Source organism: Passer montanus, unplaced genomic scaffold (assembly GCF_014805655.1).
Source record: "Passer montanus isolate IOZ18808 unplaced genomic scaffold, ASM1480565v1 scaffold29, whole genome shotgun sequence".
NCBI classification, from domain to species: Eukaryota; Metazoa; Chordata; class Aves; order Passeriformes; family Passeridae; genus Passer; species Passer montanus.
The window spans coordinates 9,308,679-9,323,835 of NW_024367596.1; the positions used below are offsets into that span (position 1 = coordinate 9,308,679).

The 15,157-nt window shown below is 51.2% G+C and overlaps 3 protein-coding genes across 5 annotated transcripts in view; all 3 read right to left on the reverse strand.

The window, feature by feature from the left end:
• Positions 1-578, reverse strand: part of PSMD1 (proteasome 26S subunit, non-ATPase 1) — a 64,478-nt gene extending 63,900 nt beyond the window's left edge. Inside the window, exon 1 of the mRNA XM_039713435.1 lies at positions 415-578. Within this exon, the coding sequence (XP_039569369.1) occupies positions 415-430 (16 nt within the window). The 5' untranslated portion in view covers positions 431-578. The remainder of the gene's footprint in view (positions 1-414) is intronic.
• A 929-nt stretch (positions 579-1,507) lies between these two features.
• On the reverse strand, positions 1,508-6,312 carry CUNH2orf72 (chromosome unknown C2orf72 homolog). The gene is given in 4 exon segments (XM_039713438.1): positions 1,508-2,248; positions 3,460-3,576; positions 6,022-6,205; positions 6,208-6,312. Coding segments are annotated over 4 exon segments (498 nt in total). The 3' UTR covers positions 1,508-2,156.
• Positions 6,313-11,809: 5,497 nt separating this feature from the next.
• LOC120504317 lies at positions 11,810-15,131 on the reverse strand. 3 transcript variants are annotated; one of them, XM_039713717.1, is made up of 3 exons: positions 13,168-15,131; positions 12,577-12,710; positions 11,810-11,857 (listed from the first exon to the last, which is right to left on the reverse strand). In XM_039713717.1, the coding sequence occupies exons 1-2, from the start codon at positions 13,724-13,726 to the stop codon at positions 12,604-12,606; spliced, it is 666 nt and encodes a 221-aa protein (XP_039569651.1). In that variant the 5' UTR covers positions 13,727-15,131; the 3' UTR covers positions 11,810-11,857; positions 12,577-12,603. The 3 variants fall into 3 exon arrangements, with proteins under 3 accessions (XP_039569651.1, XP_039569652.1, XP_039569650.1); XM_039713718.1 differs by having other exon boundaries at positions 11,815-12,710; positions 13,168-13,754; positions 14,707-15,131; XM_039713716.1 differs by having other exon boundaries at positions 11,815-12,710.
• Positions 15,132-15,157: the final 26 nt, after the last annotated feature.

Genomic DNA, 15,157 nt, shown 5'->3' on the forward strand with positions numbered 1-15,157 from the left:
CTCGCCAAGCCACAACCAGCCGCATGCTCATCTCGGGCCCGAGTATTTCTGGAAACAATTCCTCTGTTTTTCTCTGCTACCAAGCTCCCAAAAGACGCACGAACACGGCGAAACCTCCAGTGCTCACACGCTGCACCACCCCGCGCTCCTCACCCCGGCCTTTCCCCCTGCCAGCTCCCTGCCGCCCGGCGCCTTCGCACCGAAATGCGCCGTTCCCGGAGCCCGCACCGCACCGGAGCCCCGGGCGGCACCGCCAGGAGACGGGCACGGCACCGGCCTCAAGAGGAGCCGCTCGTGCCGGCCTCTCGCTGCCGTCCGGGGTGCGCGGGGCGCGGAGCCCCGCGGCGGTGCTCAGTCACGGCCCTGACTCAGCGAAACCCCGGCGCACACCGCCGCCCCGCGCCGCCGCCTCACCGGCCGAGGTGATCATGGTGCCGCCCGGCTGCCCTCGGAGGGGGGCTCGGGGAGGTCCGAAGGCTCCGGGGGGGTCGGGTCGGCTCCGCTCCGGCCCAGCCGCGGTTCCGCCGCCGCCGCCGCTGCCCGGCCCGGAAGTGCAGCCCAGGGCCCCTTCCGGCGGCTCCGCGCTGCGCCCGGGAGAGCTGCCCGTGTGATCGCCTGCGCGGGACGGCGGGGAAACAGGCAGGCGGGAGCGGGGCAGCCCTGCCGCCGGGGGCCTTGCACCGTCGGCCGCCCCTCACGGACACCCCGGTGCCCCTCACGGACACCCCGGTGCCCCTCACGGACACCCCCGCGCTCCTCACGGACGCCCCGGCACCCCGCGGGCCTCCCGCGGCTCCCCGCAGCCCCCACGGGCTCCCGCGCCCGCCTGCGCGAGCGGGACCGGAGCTGTGAGCTCCCCGCGAGTGACCCCGCCGGTGCCCCCTTTGTGCCGTGCCCAGAGAAGGCTGCTTCCCCCGCCCGGACAGGCCGGGCATCTCTAGGGGCACAGCGTGTCCCGTGGCAGTGCAAGGAGCAGCGATTTTGTCCCATGGGTTTAACGCATGTGGCACAAGACGGATGGGATGCCCAGGCTGGTGGATTTGCGCCAGGGAAAGTCCAGGAAGAAATACCCAATGAAGGGCTTGAATTCCTCGAGGATGCATAATGGTATCAGTCAGTGAAAGTTATTAATGAAAGTTACTAATGAAAGCTTACCAGACCCCTGCCCGCGATGCCAAGAGGGGCTGCCCCACTCTTGGGCACCAGGGGAGATGTCCTGCCTTCTCCATTGCCCCACCTGGGCTGCACTCAGTTCTGGATTCTGCATTTCAGACACTGGGGTCACTTCCATTCCATCCCAATAGCCAGTTTTTTTCAAGCCAAGATAAATAAGAGTTAAGCTATACATAATGCATAACACCATGGCAAACAAATAAGCACATTCCAGTTTGGAAATTAAGTGTCTTTATTCAACAAGCCAGTACTGTCAGTATCTTTCACGTTATTCTTGCCACTCCGGCTGGGCTGTTGCTGCATTCTTCATGTTACACTGTTACATTCGAGCATCTTTCACGTTATTCTTGCCACTCTGGGCTGTTGCTGCATTCTTCATGTTACACTGTTACATTCGAGCCTTTTCAGTCGCTGGTGGATCCCAGAGCTCGCATTTAGTCCCACTGCAGTCTCCAAGCCACTCTGTTACTTGGCTGGGGGGGATTGTGTGTTTTGGTTTGGTTTGGTTTGTTCTGTTCTGGTCTGGTTTTTGATCACAAAGAGGGTGAGAACTTCCAAGCACCAATAAAGCAGGAAAACAAGGCAGCAGAATCAGTCTGCCAGGGAGGCCAGCCCCAGCAACCTCAGCAGGGAGCTTTGCTCAGAATCAGAAAACATTTCTCATTCTTCAAACAGGCGGCTGCATTTCACACTCAAAGTCCCAACGTCGGATTGCCCGGGCTGTGAGCTACATCCCCAAAGGGCTTCTCAGAGGCCCAGTGTCCAGCTGCAGCTCCAAGTGCCCCGGGGCAGCAGGGAATGGCTCTCTGGCACAGCCCCTCAGTGCTGCTGGCAGCTCAAAACACCCTGACGAGTTCAGCCAAGCAGCTTTTCCCTGGAGCTGTGTGTCCTTGGAGGAGAGGGCCTGCACCAGCTCCTCCTCCCCTTGCTCCAAATCCCCTGGGCAGGTCTGGGCTGTGGACTGTGCTGGATGCCCAGCAGCTCTAGGTGCCTGTGCCTCCAGCAGCTTCTTCACAGTTCCCATTGGGGGAAAGGCTGGCCAGAGCCACTTCTTCCTCAGGGTCCTGCAGGCCATCTGCAGGGAGCAGAGAGAGTCAAGGCAGACCTGAGTGGAAAACCCCTCCTTCCCAGAAAATGCAGATTAAGATGAAAAAAAAGCATGGGCTGAATCAATTGATATATACTCACAACATAAGCACAGCTGTTTTTTCAAAACTGATTTTCATTTTGCTTTACAAACTTAACATTGCTTCAGCAAATAGAGCAAAGGGGCACAGGGCCTAGCTCCTGGCCTCCTGAAGTCTCAGCAATCTCAAAACAAATTGCATGACTGACAGCAAGATCAGGCACTTCCATTTTCTGACCGTGGAGAGTGGGTCTCACAAGCCTCCTATGTCTCACATGTCTCAAAGCTGCATAAATTGGGCATTCATTTCAATTGTTTTGTCTGACTCTTATGCTCTTTAAGTATTTTTTATATTTAAGAGGCATTTGGACTAGGCCCTTAATAACATCCTTTAAAATCTGGCCAGCCCTGAAGTGGTCAGGCAATTGGGCTAGATGATTATTGTAGGTTCCTTTCAAGTGAAAATATAACATTCTATTCTATTCTAGTCTAGTTTAGTCTAGTCTAGTCTTTCTTTTTACAGTGAAGGAGCTTCTTTGTGCTTCATAGTACAACCTGGATCTCCACACCACAAGCCCTGTAGCCTCCTGCATGAGGCACTCCTGCAAAAAGAAAGTCACTGCTGGGAAGTACAAGCCAAAGTGCCAACCATGCACACAGGCTGAGTGCTATGCTGTGTGTTACCTGAACAATTTCCTTTAGAATCAGGGAGCCCATGGCTTACCCCTCTCCCTTCTCTCTGCCAGCCCCAAAAGCAAATGTTTTGGGAACACTCCTTCCACCCATGTTTGCAGAAAACATCACATATCAGGGTGCTTCCAATTAATTGATTAGATAGAGAGTAGTTCTGCTTCCAGACATTCAAACAAAATGCAGCTGAGTTCAGCAGTGCTTCCAGGCATGTATTTGGGCACCAGACTCAGTGTGATTTTGTTTAGACAAGCAAAAGGTCAGAAAACAAGGAAATGGCAACAAAGCAGATACATATGCTGGTTGTCTTCAGGTTTGGGCTAAACCATAGCCAGGGAAGCAAGGTCAACTGCGGAGGTGGAAGTAGCTGGAAGAGGCTACCAGCAAGGGGCTTGGGCACCAGAACCACCAGGGAATCATGAGGAACTTCTGACAATCACAACAGAGTGCAAGGAGGGAGCTGGGCATACCTTCATGAATGTTGTTTTCAGCTTTTGCTTTGTAATCTTTTCTGCAGCTCCTCTGGTTCCAAGAAATGCACTGCAGAAAGGATGGCAACCTCCACCTCTCCCTGTCTTTCATGTCTTCTGAATAAACCAGAGAAGATGAGTTCAGACTGGTAGCAGGTCAGCCCTGCTTCTTCTTCACCTCTCCCTCCATGAGCCTGGCAACAAAACCAGGTCCTAACAACAAAACCAGATCCACTCCACAAAACCCACCACTGGAAAACACAGAGCAACGGCTGGCAGTCCTTATTTTTGGCTGAAACTTCTCTGCTACCCTAGAAATTTGTCCCTGGTGTCAGTTTTTACTTTGCCACCTTGCTGGCAAAACCAACCTGGATGTGGCAGCTGAGAGTGAGCAAGAAACCTGTCAGGAGCTCAGCTGGCACACGTGGTGAGGCTGGGGACTGACACAGTTAGAGAATTCCCACAGAAGGAAGTTTTCCTTTTGCATTGTCGCACAGCATCTACCACATTAGCCTGTTTACTGCTCCCTGCTTTATTAAGCAATTCCTCCCTCCCATGGAGGCCTGCTGGACATGGGGCCTTGCAGCAACACACTGAAAACTGCAGCTGTAATTGCTTGCAAATTGCAGGGAGCATGTGGTCAATGTATGGTAATTATTCTAGAAGACAACAAAGTTACTTTGTTGTAAGACTTTCCAGCCATTTTAGTAAAAGACTACAGCAGCCTGTAAAATACTACAGCAGTGTAATTTTATATGGTCTCCAAGAGCAGCAGTTCAGTACCCCCATTGAAATATCATCCAGCCTTTCACCTCCTAATCAGATAACAAATGACAAACCATTTCAGTGTCCTTCACTTTATCGAGCCATTGCGACACTAAAGGGCTCAGTGTCTTTCTGACAGTCAACAAACAAAAAACTGCAGTGCACTGCCTGGGGTGCACTGCCTGAAGTGTTCAACTGCTCTTTGGAGGCACAGCTACGCTTGGGATCCCTCTGTCCAGGTGGAGGTTTTGGGAGGCAGAGCTCACAGAGGCATGGAAAGGAGCTGTCACTGCCTAAGGTTGAACTCTGAAGGTGATGAGTGTCTTCATTGCACACACTGGGACACTTCCATGACTCAGAGCACCAGGCAGAACATCAGAAATGAGTGAGCACACACAAGCAGGCTGTAACACCCAATCCAGCTCCTCCTGCTTCTCATTCTCCACAGCCAGCCACAAAAATACATATACTGAGCCAAGCACCAGCAAAGTGCCAAGGCAGAAAAAGGTATGCAGGGATGATTCTGCAGCTGCTCTCCCACCAGACTGCTGCAACGAGAACTGGAGGATTCACAGGTGTCTGGGAGCACACCAGAATCTCTTGCAGCAGGAACAATGTGAGGAAGACAAAAGCATGTGAAGGAGAGAAGCTGGAAAGAGGATTGTGTGTGCCTCAGTAGATAGGTGGCAGAAGACAGCTCTGTGCCCTTGCCACCAGCCACCTCAAAGCTCCTCAACATTCAGATCCAGGATTCTGGGCTGAGCCTATAGAAAGAAGCACCTGAACTGCAGCCAATCACCCCCATGTCCCAGAGACCCCAGGAGACCCTGTCAGCCCTGTGGTGCTGAAGGCAAGTGGCATGATCCCTCAAGATAAAGCCAGCAAGACAGCAAAACACCCAAGCCCCTGGAAATGCTGGGGAGCAAGGTAAAAGTGGGAAAAAATGAAAGAAGGGAGGAGGAAAGGGAAACAGCCCAAGACAAACAGTGCCAAAGATTAAAGTGTTTTATGTGGCAGCTGCAAGAGCAGAGCCTGCCCAGCTGCCCAACACCCCACACTGACACACAAACCCAACTCCCCTTTCACCCCAGGGCAAATGCTGTTCCTCAGGCCTGGCTGACACCCAGCTTTCATCCTGCCATCCTCACACTGACGTATCATTTTACACACAAACAACTACTTGCTTTTGTTACTTATTCATTATGCAAAATCAGCACAAACATCCTCCTCCTGCAGGAAGGTCAGGTCCTGCCCGCAGCCTGTGGCACAGGCCACATCCCAGTCCTGCTTCCCCCAAGAACACACATCCAAAAAGCATGGGTGGCCACCATGTAATGGATGGCCACAATGTCATGGCTGTCAGCTGCCATATCCCTGTTACCCATGTTTGTCCGCTCTGACTGGCAGGTCTGGGAACCTCACCAGGAAGAGGCAGATCCCATTGGAAAGGCTCTGATCCCACCAGCATGAAAGAGATTTCATTGGGAAAAGGCAGATCGGATTGTGGGTCTGTAAAGATCCCATCAGTAGTGAGTGGTCCAATCCCAATGGGAAAAGCCAGATCCCGTTGGGTCAGGAGAAGCTCCCATCAGGAATTGTCAGATCCTAATGGGAAAAGCCTGACCCCTTTGTAGGGGAGATCCCATGAGGAGAGATCAGAAACCATTAAGGATGGGGTAGATCTCACTGAGAAGGGGAGGATCCCACAGGAAAACGGAACAAATCCCACCGTAAAAACCGGGCCCCGGGTGTGGCAGGGAGGGAGGGCGGAAGGAAGGGGTCCCCCAGCCCTGGTACCTGCGGGGTGCTGCAGGGCAGCCCGCAGGGCGCGGCAGGCGGCGGCACGGCAGTCGCCGGGGCTGCCCGGGCTGTACCGGGCCGCCTGCACCGTGCCGGGCGCCGGGAAGTGCCGCCGCAGCGCCGCGTCCAGCACCGCCGCGTCCTCCCCGTCCCCGCCGGGCAGCAGGACGCCCACAGCGCGGGCGCCGCTGGGGCCCCCTCCGCCACCTCGGCCACCAGCAGTACTGCCCGCCGGCCGCCCGCCCGCTCCACCAGCGCCCGCAGCTCCTGCAGGTCCGCCGCCGCCATCCCCCGCCGTGCTCCCTGTCCGGTCCGCATCCGCATGTGCCCCGGCTCCGCACCGCCCACTGGCCCGCACCCGCCCCGCCACTCCGCACCAGCCCCGGCCCGGCGCAGAGCAACACTCCGGGGCAGAGAGGTGAGCGGGTATCGAGGATCCCCCCCGCTTCCAGCCTCCTCCCGGACCCGCACAATCCGGCGGGGTGAACAGCCCCTGCCTGCTGCCGGGTGGCACAGCAGAGGCTAGTAAAGAACCCCGGATCTGCCACACGATCAGACTAGAGCCCTCGCACAGGCTGGTCTTCTGACCAATGAGGAGTTGATAAAATTCAGGCAAAAAACTGCACTGTGGAAGGGCTCAAAATGTGAGAAGGGGATGAGGAGAGGCCGTGGTGGCTGCAAAGTAGGACACACAAGGTTATGAGAGAGGAGCAGCTGATCATGCATCCCCAAGGTGTTCCCTATGATGTGGCACCTCAAACCCCAGAGCAGCAATAGAGTGGCCTCTCTGGCATCACGTGCACTATGCTGCTGCACAGCCTGGCCAGGCTACAGCCACCCCTGGAAATGATTCTTCTTTGGGAAAAAATTACACCCTCAAAGGACATACCCACCCCACTAGTCACAAGTGCGTACCTGAGTTGCAGTCCCCACACCACATGCTGCATTTCTTAGTCCACATCCCAAGCCAGTGCCCTTTGACTTGCCCTCTGCCATCTCCATGCAAAACACAGCCTGCAGTCACAAGCATCAACATCACTACATCCCATCAAAGCACATCAACTTTCCAGGGATATGTGTGGAGCTTTAGTCAGGGCTTCTGTGCTGGCACTTGTTACACATATCTCTGCCAGCCAACAGTGAATGAAAGCCATTGTGCCCAGCCACTTGCATGGGGAAGTTCCAATCCATGGCATGCAGTAAAGTACTTCCCCTGTGCCATATCAGACCAGGCTCCTCCAAACCAGTAACATCTTATCGCAAGAACCTGGGAAGGGATAAACAGCTCAAAGGTGTAAACGGCCAGAGTCACCTTGGCCAATTGCTCTCTGAGAATTTTTGGAGCCAAACCATCTCTTGTGGGATGAGTGGAGGAGTCTCTGAGCGTACTGGGTGTGAAAGCAGAAACAAAATCCACATGTCTGTCCTCCATCAGTGATTCCCAACATGCGTGTTAGGATGCACTCAGCCACAAATATGGCTGAGCCATTGTGCCTGCTGCCTGCCCATACTCATGGCCATGTGTCCCCAAAGCCCAGCAGATCAGCAGCCACAGTAGCAGGGATGTGCCACAGGCTGATCCCTGGCACAACAGCACTGTGGCAGCTTGGGAAGGTCACAGTGTGGCACCAGTTTTAATCCAAGGAAAAGATTTCCCCCAGTATGGCAGGCTTAGCAAACACTGCCCCAGGCTAGTATCATGGATGAGGGCTTCAAGAGAGACTTTCTGCCCTGGGTCCTAGCAAAAGCAATTTACTCATGGACAAGTGCTGATAAGCAAATGGGTCAGGGCAAAAAGAAGAAGGTAAACCAGAAAGATTAGGCTCCTCTTCCAAGGATCAGGGCCTCCAAGAGCCCATGCCCCATTCCAGTGTGGTAGCCCTGAGAATAGCTGTCAACATGGGAGGGCTACAAATTCAGACATAATTCAGTAGCCAGGTCTGGCCTTAGTGTTGCCCGGATTTTGTAAATACAAGGATTTTTTTCTCATCTGTTCAGAAGCCTGTTCATGGTCCTATGGACAAAAGTCCAGGGTATAATCAGCATCATGGGTTGTGTTAGCAGCAGGAGGAGACAGGAACATGTTCTAGTCCCCAGAAACCCTCATCTCTCTGGAAAACTGCCATGAAATCCACAGTAGTTGTGTTAGCAGCAGGAGGAGACAGGACTAATCCCCAGAAACCCTCATCTCTCTGGAAAACTGCCATGAAATCCACAGTGTTTACACTCCTCAGGAGCTGCCAGCACAGCCTGTGGTGTGGTGGTACCGACTAAAGCCTGATGTACAGCATGGCTCTCACAGAGCTCTTCCAGAGCAGCACTGTGCCAGTGACTTGCCTAGAGATGCCAAGATGCCTCAGGCATTGGGAAGCTGGCTTTCTAGCTGGCAATTCCCCAGATTTATGAAGATAATTCTTGCAGAGAAGGTATAGAAAAATTGGAGTTTTCTTCCTAACTCAGGTACACCACTGGCTACTTCTCTGCAGTGGCCTTGATGTTCAGACTGCCAGCACAGCCACTAAAAACTAATATTTGGGACCACGTAGAGCTGTTCTTCATGGCCACTGCAATTCTTTAGTTTATTTTGGGTACACATGCAACACTGCCAGCACAGGCTGGTTGGAAAGGTGAATGTCACCCACCCACCCAAACAACCTTGTTTACATTTCTTTACTCATTAACAGGGGTAAGATGTAACACATACAGCTCCCTGTGTGTTACTTAAAGAGGTACAACTCAAACAGTTCAGAGGCTGTCATGAGCTCAGCAGCATTTGTAGTCCTCCACAAAATGTCTTCAGAGCCCTGTCAGGAATCTGAGCAAGAACTCAGATGTATTTAGAAGACCTGACACTCCATCAAACATCCATCTGACAGTCAGAGTTGTAGAGAATCACTATAGACAGCCCTAAGTGAGGGTCATCACATCTCTTACATATGCTTTAGCTGTCCAGAGCAGACAAAACATCTATTCATTTTTGACTTCAAAAGAGGAATGAAGATGCTTTGTTCAAAGAAACAAATTTGGCATGTGTATTAGTAATGCTTTGAAGCCTAAACAACACAAAAAGGTCCACTGCATTAGAGCCTGCATTTACCAAGATTAACCTTTCTTCTGAAGAGAGTAAAAAGAGGACAGGGATAAAGGATTCTTGTGCCAGTTGTGGTGATAGAAGAGCAGAGAGACTGAATGAGCAAGAAGGAAACCGTAGGAGCTGTTCTGAGCCCGATGTCTGATGACCCAGCCCAGCTCCTTAAATTCATCCTTTCAGTAGCTTTGGTGCTCACAGGGACACTTGGAAAAGCCTCTGAGCCAGCTAGAAGCTGGAACTGGCTGCAGACAAGCTAAGCCTCAGCAAACCTCTGTACATTTGCCCTTCCACTGATTTTTTCTCCAAACTTGCTTCAATTATTACTTTGAAAAACACATCCTTACTATCTAGATGCTGGAAAGCATGTGCTTTACTTGTGTAGCACAACCAGCTGCTTCCAGGGCATTGCTGAAGGGCACCAGCACTCACTGAGCTCTTCAACCATGGAGGCCTCCTTGAGTTGCCCAAAGAAGTAGCAGAGGAGGTAATTGTGAGAGAAGAAAATACCCCAAACTCCACTCCTGCCCCCAACATCCCAGTCTCACTGATTCCCTTCTAGCCTGCCTCCTGTTCACTCCTCCATGGCTCTTCCTGTTTCCTCCTCCACTGACCTTCCCCAACATCCTCTCAATCTTTCTGGCCTCTGAAGCCAAACACCTTCCCACTTTTCACCCACTGCAGCTTGAACTTTGTATCAAACCAGACATGAACCCTTTCTGTGACGAGTTCAGTCACAACCAAATCCAAACTGGATGGTCACACTGTTGTGACCCAGGTCCCCTTGCCCCAGATCCAGCCACCTCCAGGGCCAGCTGAGGCAGCCCCACTTTGGTCCCAAGGCAGCCTGTACCAGCTCAGCCCTGGCCTGGATCCATCCAAGTCATCACAGCCCTCTGGGCTCCACTCAGGGGAGGTTACACACCATAAGCAAATAAAGTTGGGAAGTCCCTGGCACTCCACTTCTGGGACACAGCCTGGCTTCCTGATGGGGAACCTCAAACTTTTTTCTTGTCTCTTTTCTCCAAAATTCTGTTCCGCCTAAAAGTTGCCCATCTCTGCAGTTGTCCTAAGTTCTCTTATGTTTCCTTGAGTCACTGTCCCCATCTGGATGGCAGAGGGGCAAAGGAAGGTATGCCTGAAGAGGAGGATGGAAACCTGGCACAGGGCCATGTGCAGAGAGCCCAAAGTGTCTGTCAGTCCTGGTCACACAATAAGAGGGATGTCCTTCCCTGCCCTCTTAGAGACAGATAGAGCCAGCCTATCAGCCTATTCCACTCCTGAATCCTCCACTGGAAGACGTTAAAGAAGTGGCAATGAATATGAAATCAGACCCAGGGACCAAGCTGCCTCTTCTGGCTGTCCTCAGCTGGATCCTTGCCTTTGGTTTGAAAACAGGACCCACGAGTAGCTGTTCACAGCCACCAGGCTCCATTCTTTCCCAGTACACACGTCTTCAACACCAACAGTCCAGCTTTTCTGCACTTACCTTTTGCAGCACCTCTTAAAAATCACCTCAGACCTCACCAAGCTGGGGGGCAATAGCTGGGACAGAGACACAGTCCCTCCTGCCTCCCTAACCCCACCTTGTGCATTCTCCTACTTCCTCCTCACAAAGACCCTTCTTGGCATGGCCAAGCTCCCAGGTTCTCAGAACTGTTTCCTTTTATAAGGGCAGATCCATAGCATCCCTTGAGTTACTGGAATGAGCAGAGCACATCAGTGTGGATCTGCCTGGTTTGCCAGCCCTGAAAGAGGCCACAAAGGGGTCAGAAGGCCCTTCTCTTCTTCACTCTTAAGATTTCTCTGTATTCACCCAGGATTAGCTGGAGAATGCAGCGAGGGTGCAGCTTGAGAGCACCCATGGATGGCCTTCTGCCTCCTCTCCTCAGCTCTGCGGGTGACCACACTCCTTGTTGTCCCATCCACACATTCCTGTGGCTCTGTCACTTGCCCTTGCAGGGCATCCCTGCGCTCCCAAGCTCTGGCAGGACTTCAGTTTCAGCTCAGAGTTTTTTCCCCCTTTCATCTTGACAGTGCCCCACATCAGCCTGCACAGAAGTGCCTGGACAAAGTGCACACATGCTGCCAGAGGGAAAACTTGAGATCTGCATGGACTATGCCTGGATTTGGGTGGTTATCTGTGTGTTTCAAATGCTACAGGAAATAACAGAGATAGAGGACCTCATTGTGGCTTTTTGCTTTAAAGGTGTCCTAACATGCTGATCTTTTAAAGCCAAACTTTCTTTACACACAAACAGCCTGAACATGTACATGTCTTGCTTTGACTCAAGGGAAGTACTTCTTCATTAGCTTGATCAAAAACCAGTGTCCTCAGTAATGAAAAGCAGAATTAATCTTGTGGAAATGCTCATGGAAAGTCTCTTCCACAACAATTGGGTCACTTCATTCCAAAAGTCTGCCAAGCACCAGCACTACCCAAACACTTATAGCAAGGTTGTTTTGCTTCATAAAGCCACATCCTTAAGGATCTAGAAATAATCTGAATTTTAAAAATAACCTGGAGAATCCTTTCTCTGACAAACATTGGTTTACAGGATCTGCGTTGCCTTCAAATCCCCCCCTTCTGTACCATACTGCACAAACCTGCAGCTTCAGCAAGTTTTGCAGTCTTAGATAAAAGCTTTAAAGCTTATAGATACACACAGACACAGAGAAATTAGATAAATAGCAGGTGTTTAATCCTTTTTTGATGATAATGAAGATCTTAGGATGACAAAAGATCTACAAAAAACACCAGAGAAAAAATACATATAAACTCCCAATGCAAAAAAGTGCAGCTACCTATAGTGCTTTTGCCATGCCCAGAGAGGATGGGAAATGAGTTCAGCTATTAAGTGGGTAATTGGATTTAAAAATATTCTACTGCTCCCACAGTCCCTCCCATCCAAAATAACCCATCCCAGAAACCCAATCTGCTGGATATGTACCCGCTTGTATGCAAGGTCAACTCCCTGCTACAAAGAACCCTGGAGAGCTTCAGGAGCTTTGTTCCTAATGAGAACCATGTACCAAAGATTCCTGCATCCAGGTTCTCCTGGGAAAACATGGTCTGAGGTCTTAGTCTTGAGTTTCTCTCACTATTTCAGTTTTGGGACAGTTTAAAATTTAGAGGCTTCTGGCCTGCTCTGATTCCCTTTCTGCTGACAGTTTCCTTAGGAACAGGTTTCTTAGGGACATTTTGATAATCAAGCAAGGCATTTAATGCAAAGCACAAACCCAGGGACTTTTGATAAAAAAATTCCCAAGGCAGACTGTTCAGCCAATGCAGCAAAGAACTCTGAGCTCTGTGGCAAGGACAGTGCGATGCTGAGGGCGCACTGTCCCCTTCTGGCAGCAGCCACACACTGAATCTCATCCATACAGGTCTAGGCAGACAAGCAAGTCAGCAGGAAGGAAGTGCTCTGCAAAGGGGCATCCAGCAGGACAGTGCTAAAACCAACCTGACAGATTCAGATGCCCAAGGGAATTCATTCTCCATCTGTCTTTGATACTTTCTCTTGCCTGCATTCAGGAAGAACTCGGCAGTATCTGAGCTCCGGGAGTGAAATAACAAATGGCTCCTGGGAGTCGACTTCTAGGGGAAGAACACAAATGATAGAAGAACATCTGACACCATCCTTTCAAAGCTAAGGCCTATGGCCACCCAAAAAAGGTTGGCACATCCCTCCAATGAAGAACTCAGGGTCAGTGAGGCTGTGGAGCAGTTAACATCATCACAGAAAGCTCCAGCAGGGAGTCCGAACTGCAGCTCTTACAGTGAGCAGCATTTCCACTGCCATGTGTGTTTTGGGGCAAGGTAGACCCAACACCATCTGACTTGGAAGAGGGAACACACTTAGCTTGGACACATAGTCCATCCCCATCCCAGCATGTAAACCCTCATTGTCATTTCTGGCTCATATTGCCTGCAAGGTCCAGCTTGTCTTGTATCTGAATCCAGTCACCAAGCACCACTTCTGTCTACACTGTCCCTCAGGCTCTGAGCTTGTTTTTGTGTTCCTCACCCGTGTCTAGCTGTGCTACCCAGTTACCTTCATGGCAGTTCAAGGCTTCTCTCAGTGCCCTACAGGCAGCTCTCTTTGCCTCCAGGATGCCTCCAGGCTGGCCTGGGCTGTAAATTGCAGTCTCTACAGTCAGTTGCAGGGCCCCATCCAGCACACACTGCATTCTCCTCAGCGCTCTCACTGCCTGGTCCAGCTGCTCGGGGGAGTCAGGACGGATCATCACGAGCACCAGCACATGAGGCAGGCAGGGGAGGAGGCTCCTCACATCCCGGACAGCTTCCTCCAGGTGATCCCACTGCATGAGCCTTTTCAACACGCTGGCTTGCCATAGCATAAAAATCAGATGTGGGGGAACCAGGTCTTCCTCTTCCTTTCCCTCATTCTCTGCCTGCTGCGGTTTGTGCTTGATGTCCCCTGTGCCACACAGGTCCCGGGTAAAATCCACCAGCAATGAGGGAGCTCTTGACTCAGCATGGTCCACCTCCATCACCCCTACCCGTCCATTCCGGCCCCCCAGCATGTCCAGGAGGTTGAGGAAATCCCAGGTGGTTCTGTCCACGAAAGAGGCCGGCTCCTTTGATGCCATAGCTTCCTCTCACACGTCTGTTACTGTGCTGCTGAGGAAAGGAGGGGAAATAGCAAAGGCAATTGCACAGCACAGGCTCAAAACAGGCAACACCTGCTGCTCTGAGCAGCCAACGCTGGGTTGGGTGGGACCAAATGAATGCGAGAACAGTTTTGATACAAAGATTCACAAATTGCAGCCATGTGCTTTTTGGGGCTGGACCTCCCAGAAAAAGGCTTTGTACCTTGGCAGTCTGGTACAATAGAAGTGACAGGGGAAAGAGAAGGGATGATTATGTTTTTGAGCTGTCCAGGGATCCCATCAAAGATCAAAGGAGGTCCCTGCATTTTTGGGCATCTTGTATCAAACTCAGGACTTAACTACCTTCTCATCATCAAAACCCAACTCCATGATAAGCACAAGCCTACAAACCTGTTGTTATAGTTCACTTTTCTCAATACATTTCCTCCTCCTCCCTCAGTAATGCTTAAAGCTGGAAATCCCATTCATCCTTCTTTGAAACCAACAGGTCCAACCTACTGGTAGTTGTGGAAGACTAAAAGCCCTACCTGGCCTTGCCCAATATCCCATAAGCTGCAATTTTCCCTATACACATTGAAAAAATGCAGTTTTCCATAGCAAAGGCTCTCCTGCTGTGAAGGACAGCACTGGCTTTTAAGTCTTAGGTCTTTTAAGTCCAGCAAAATAATTTCTAGATCAGAGCTGAGTAGTTGGGTCAAGTTTTTTAATTCCAATTCAAAGTAAAATTTTGATTTACCCAATAATGTATTCTGCACACACAACTACTCCCAACTCTTTCAGAAGAGAATTAGCTGTGAAATACCAGCGCACTGCAGACTTGCAAAGCCAACAGCTCAGAGGGCTCCATGACACACACTGGCAGCAGGGCCAGGCAGGGAGGAGGAAGCTCTCATGCCCTGGGAAGGAGGGACTGCACTGGAGTGGGCTCAAAGCATGGTTGAGCCAACAGAGTCACCTACCTGACCGACTAGGGATGCATTGAAAATGATGGAACTACTTGGTGTACGTGGAACTGCTCTCAGAGGGTATCCACAGGTCATTCTGGGACTGTGACATCAGCAGCAACCATGACAACCTGTACCTGCCTCAAACCTCCCTTTCAACTACCCAGTATTGTGGGGGGTCTTTCAGAGATAAGAAAGAGAGCCTTGCACTTCACGACTCTAAATTCATTTGTCACCACCTTATTGTTCAGCAAAACTAAAAGAATTATGGAAGTGCTGAGAAGATGCTCACTGCCCTACATGACATGCTGGGATTAGGCTGGCCAAGAAAACAGCATTAACACTTGGGCACCACAGTGCAATGAAAATGTGTTTAAATTATTTATACAAAGCAGGCACTACAGGCACACGTGCTGCTCAGAACATGTGGGCTCATTATCAGGGATTCTACCAGAACTACTACTGT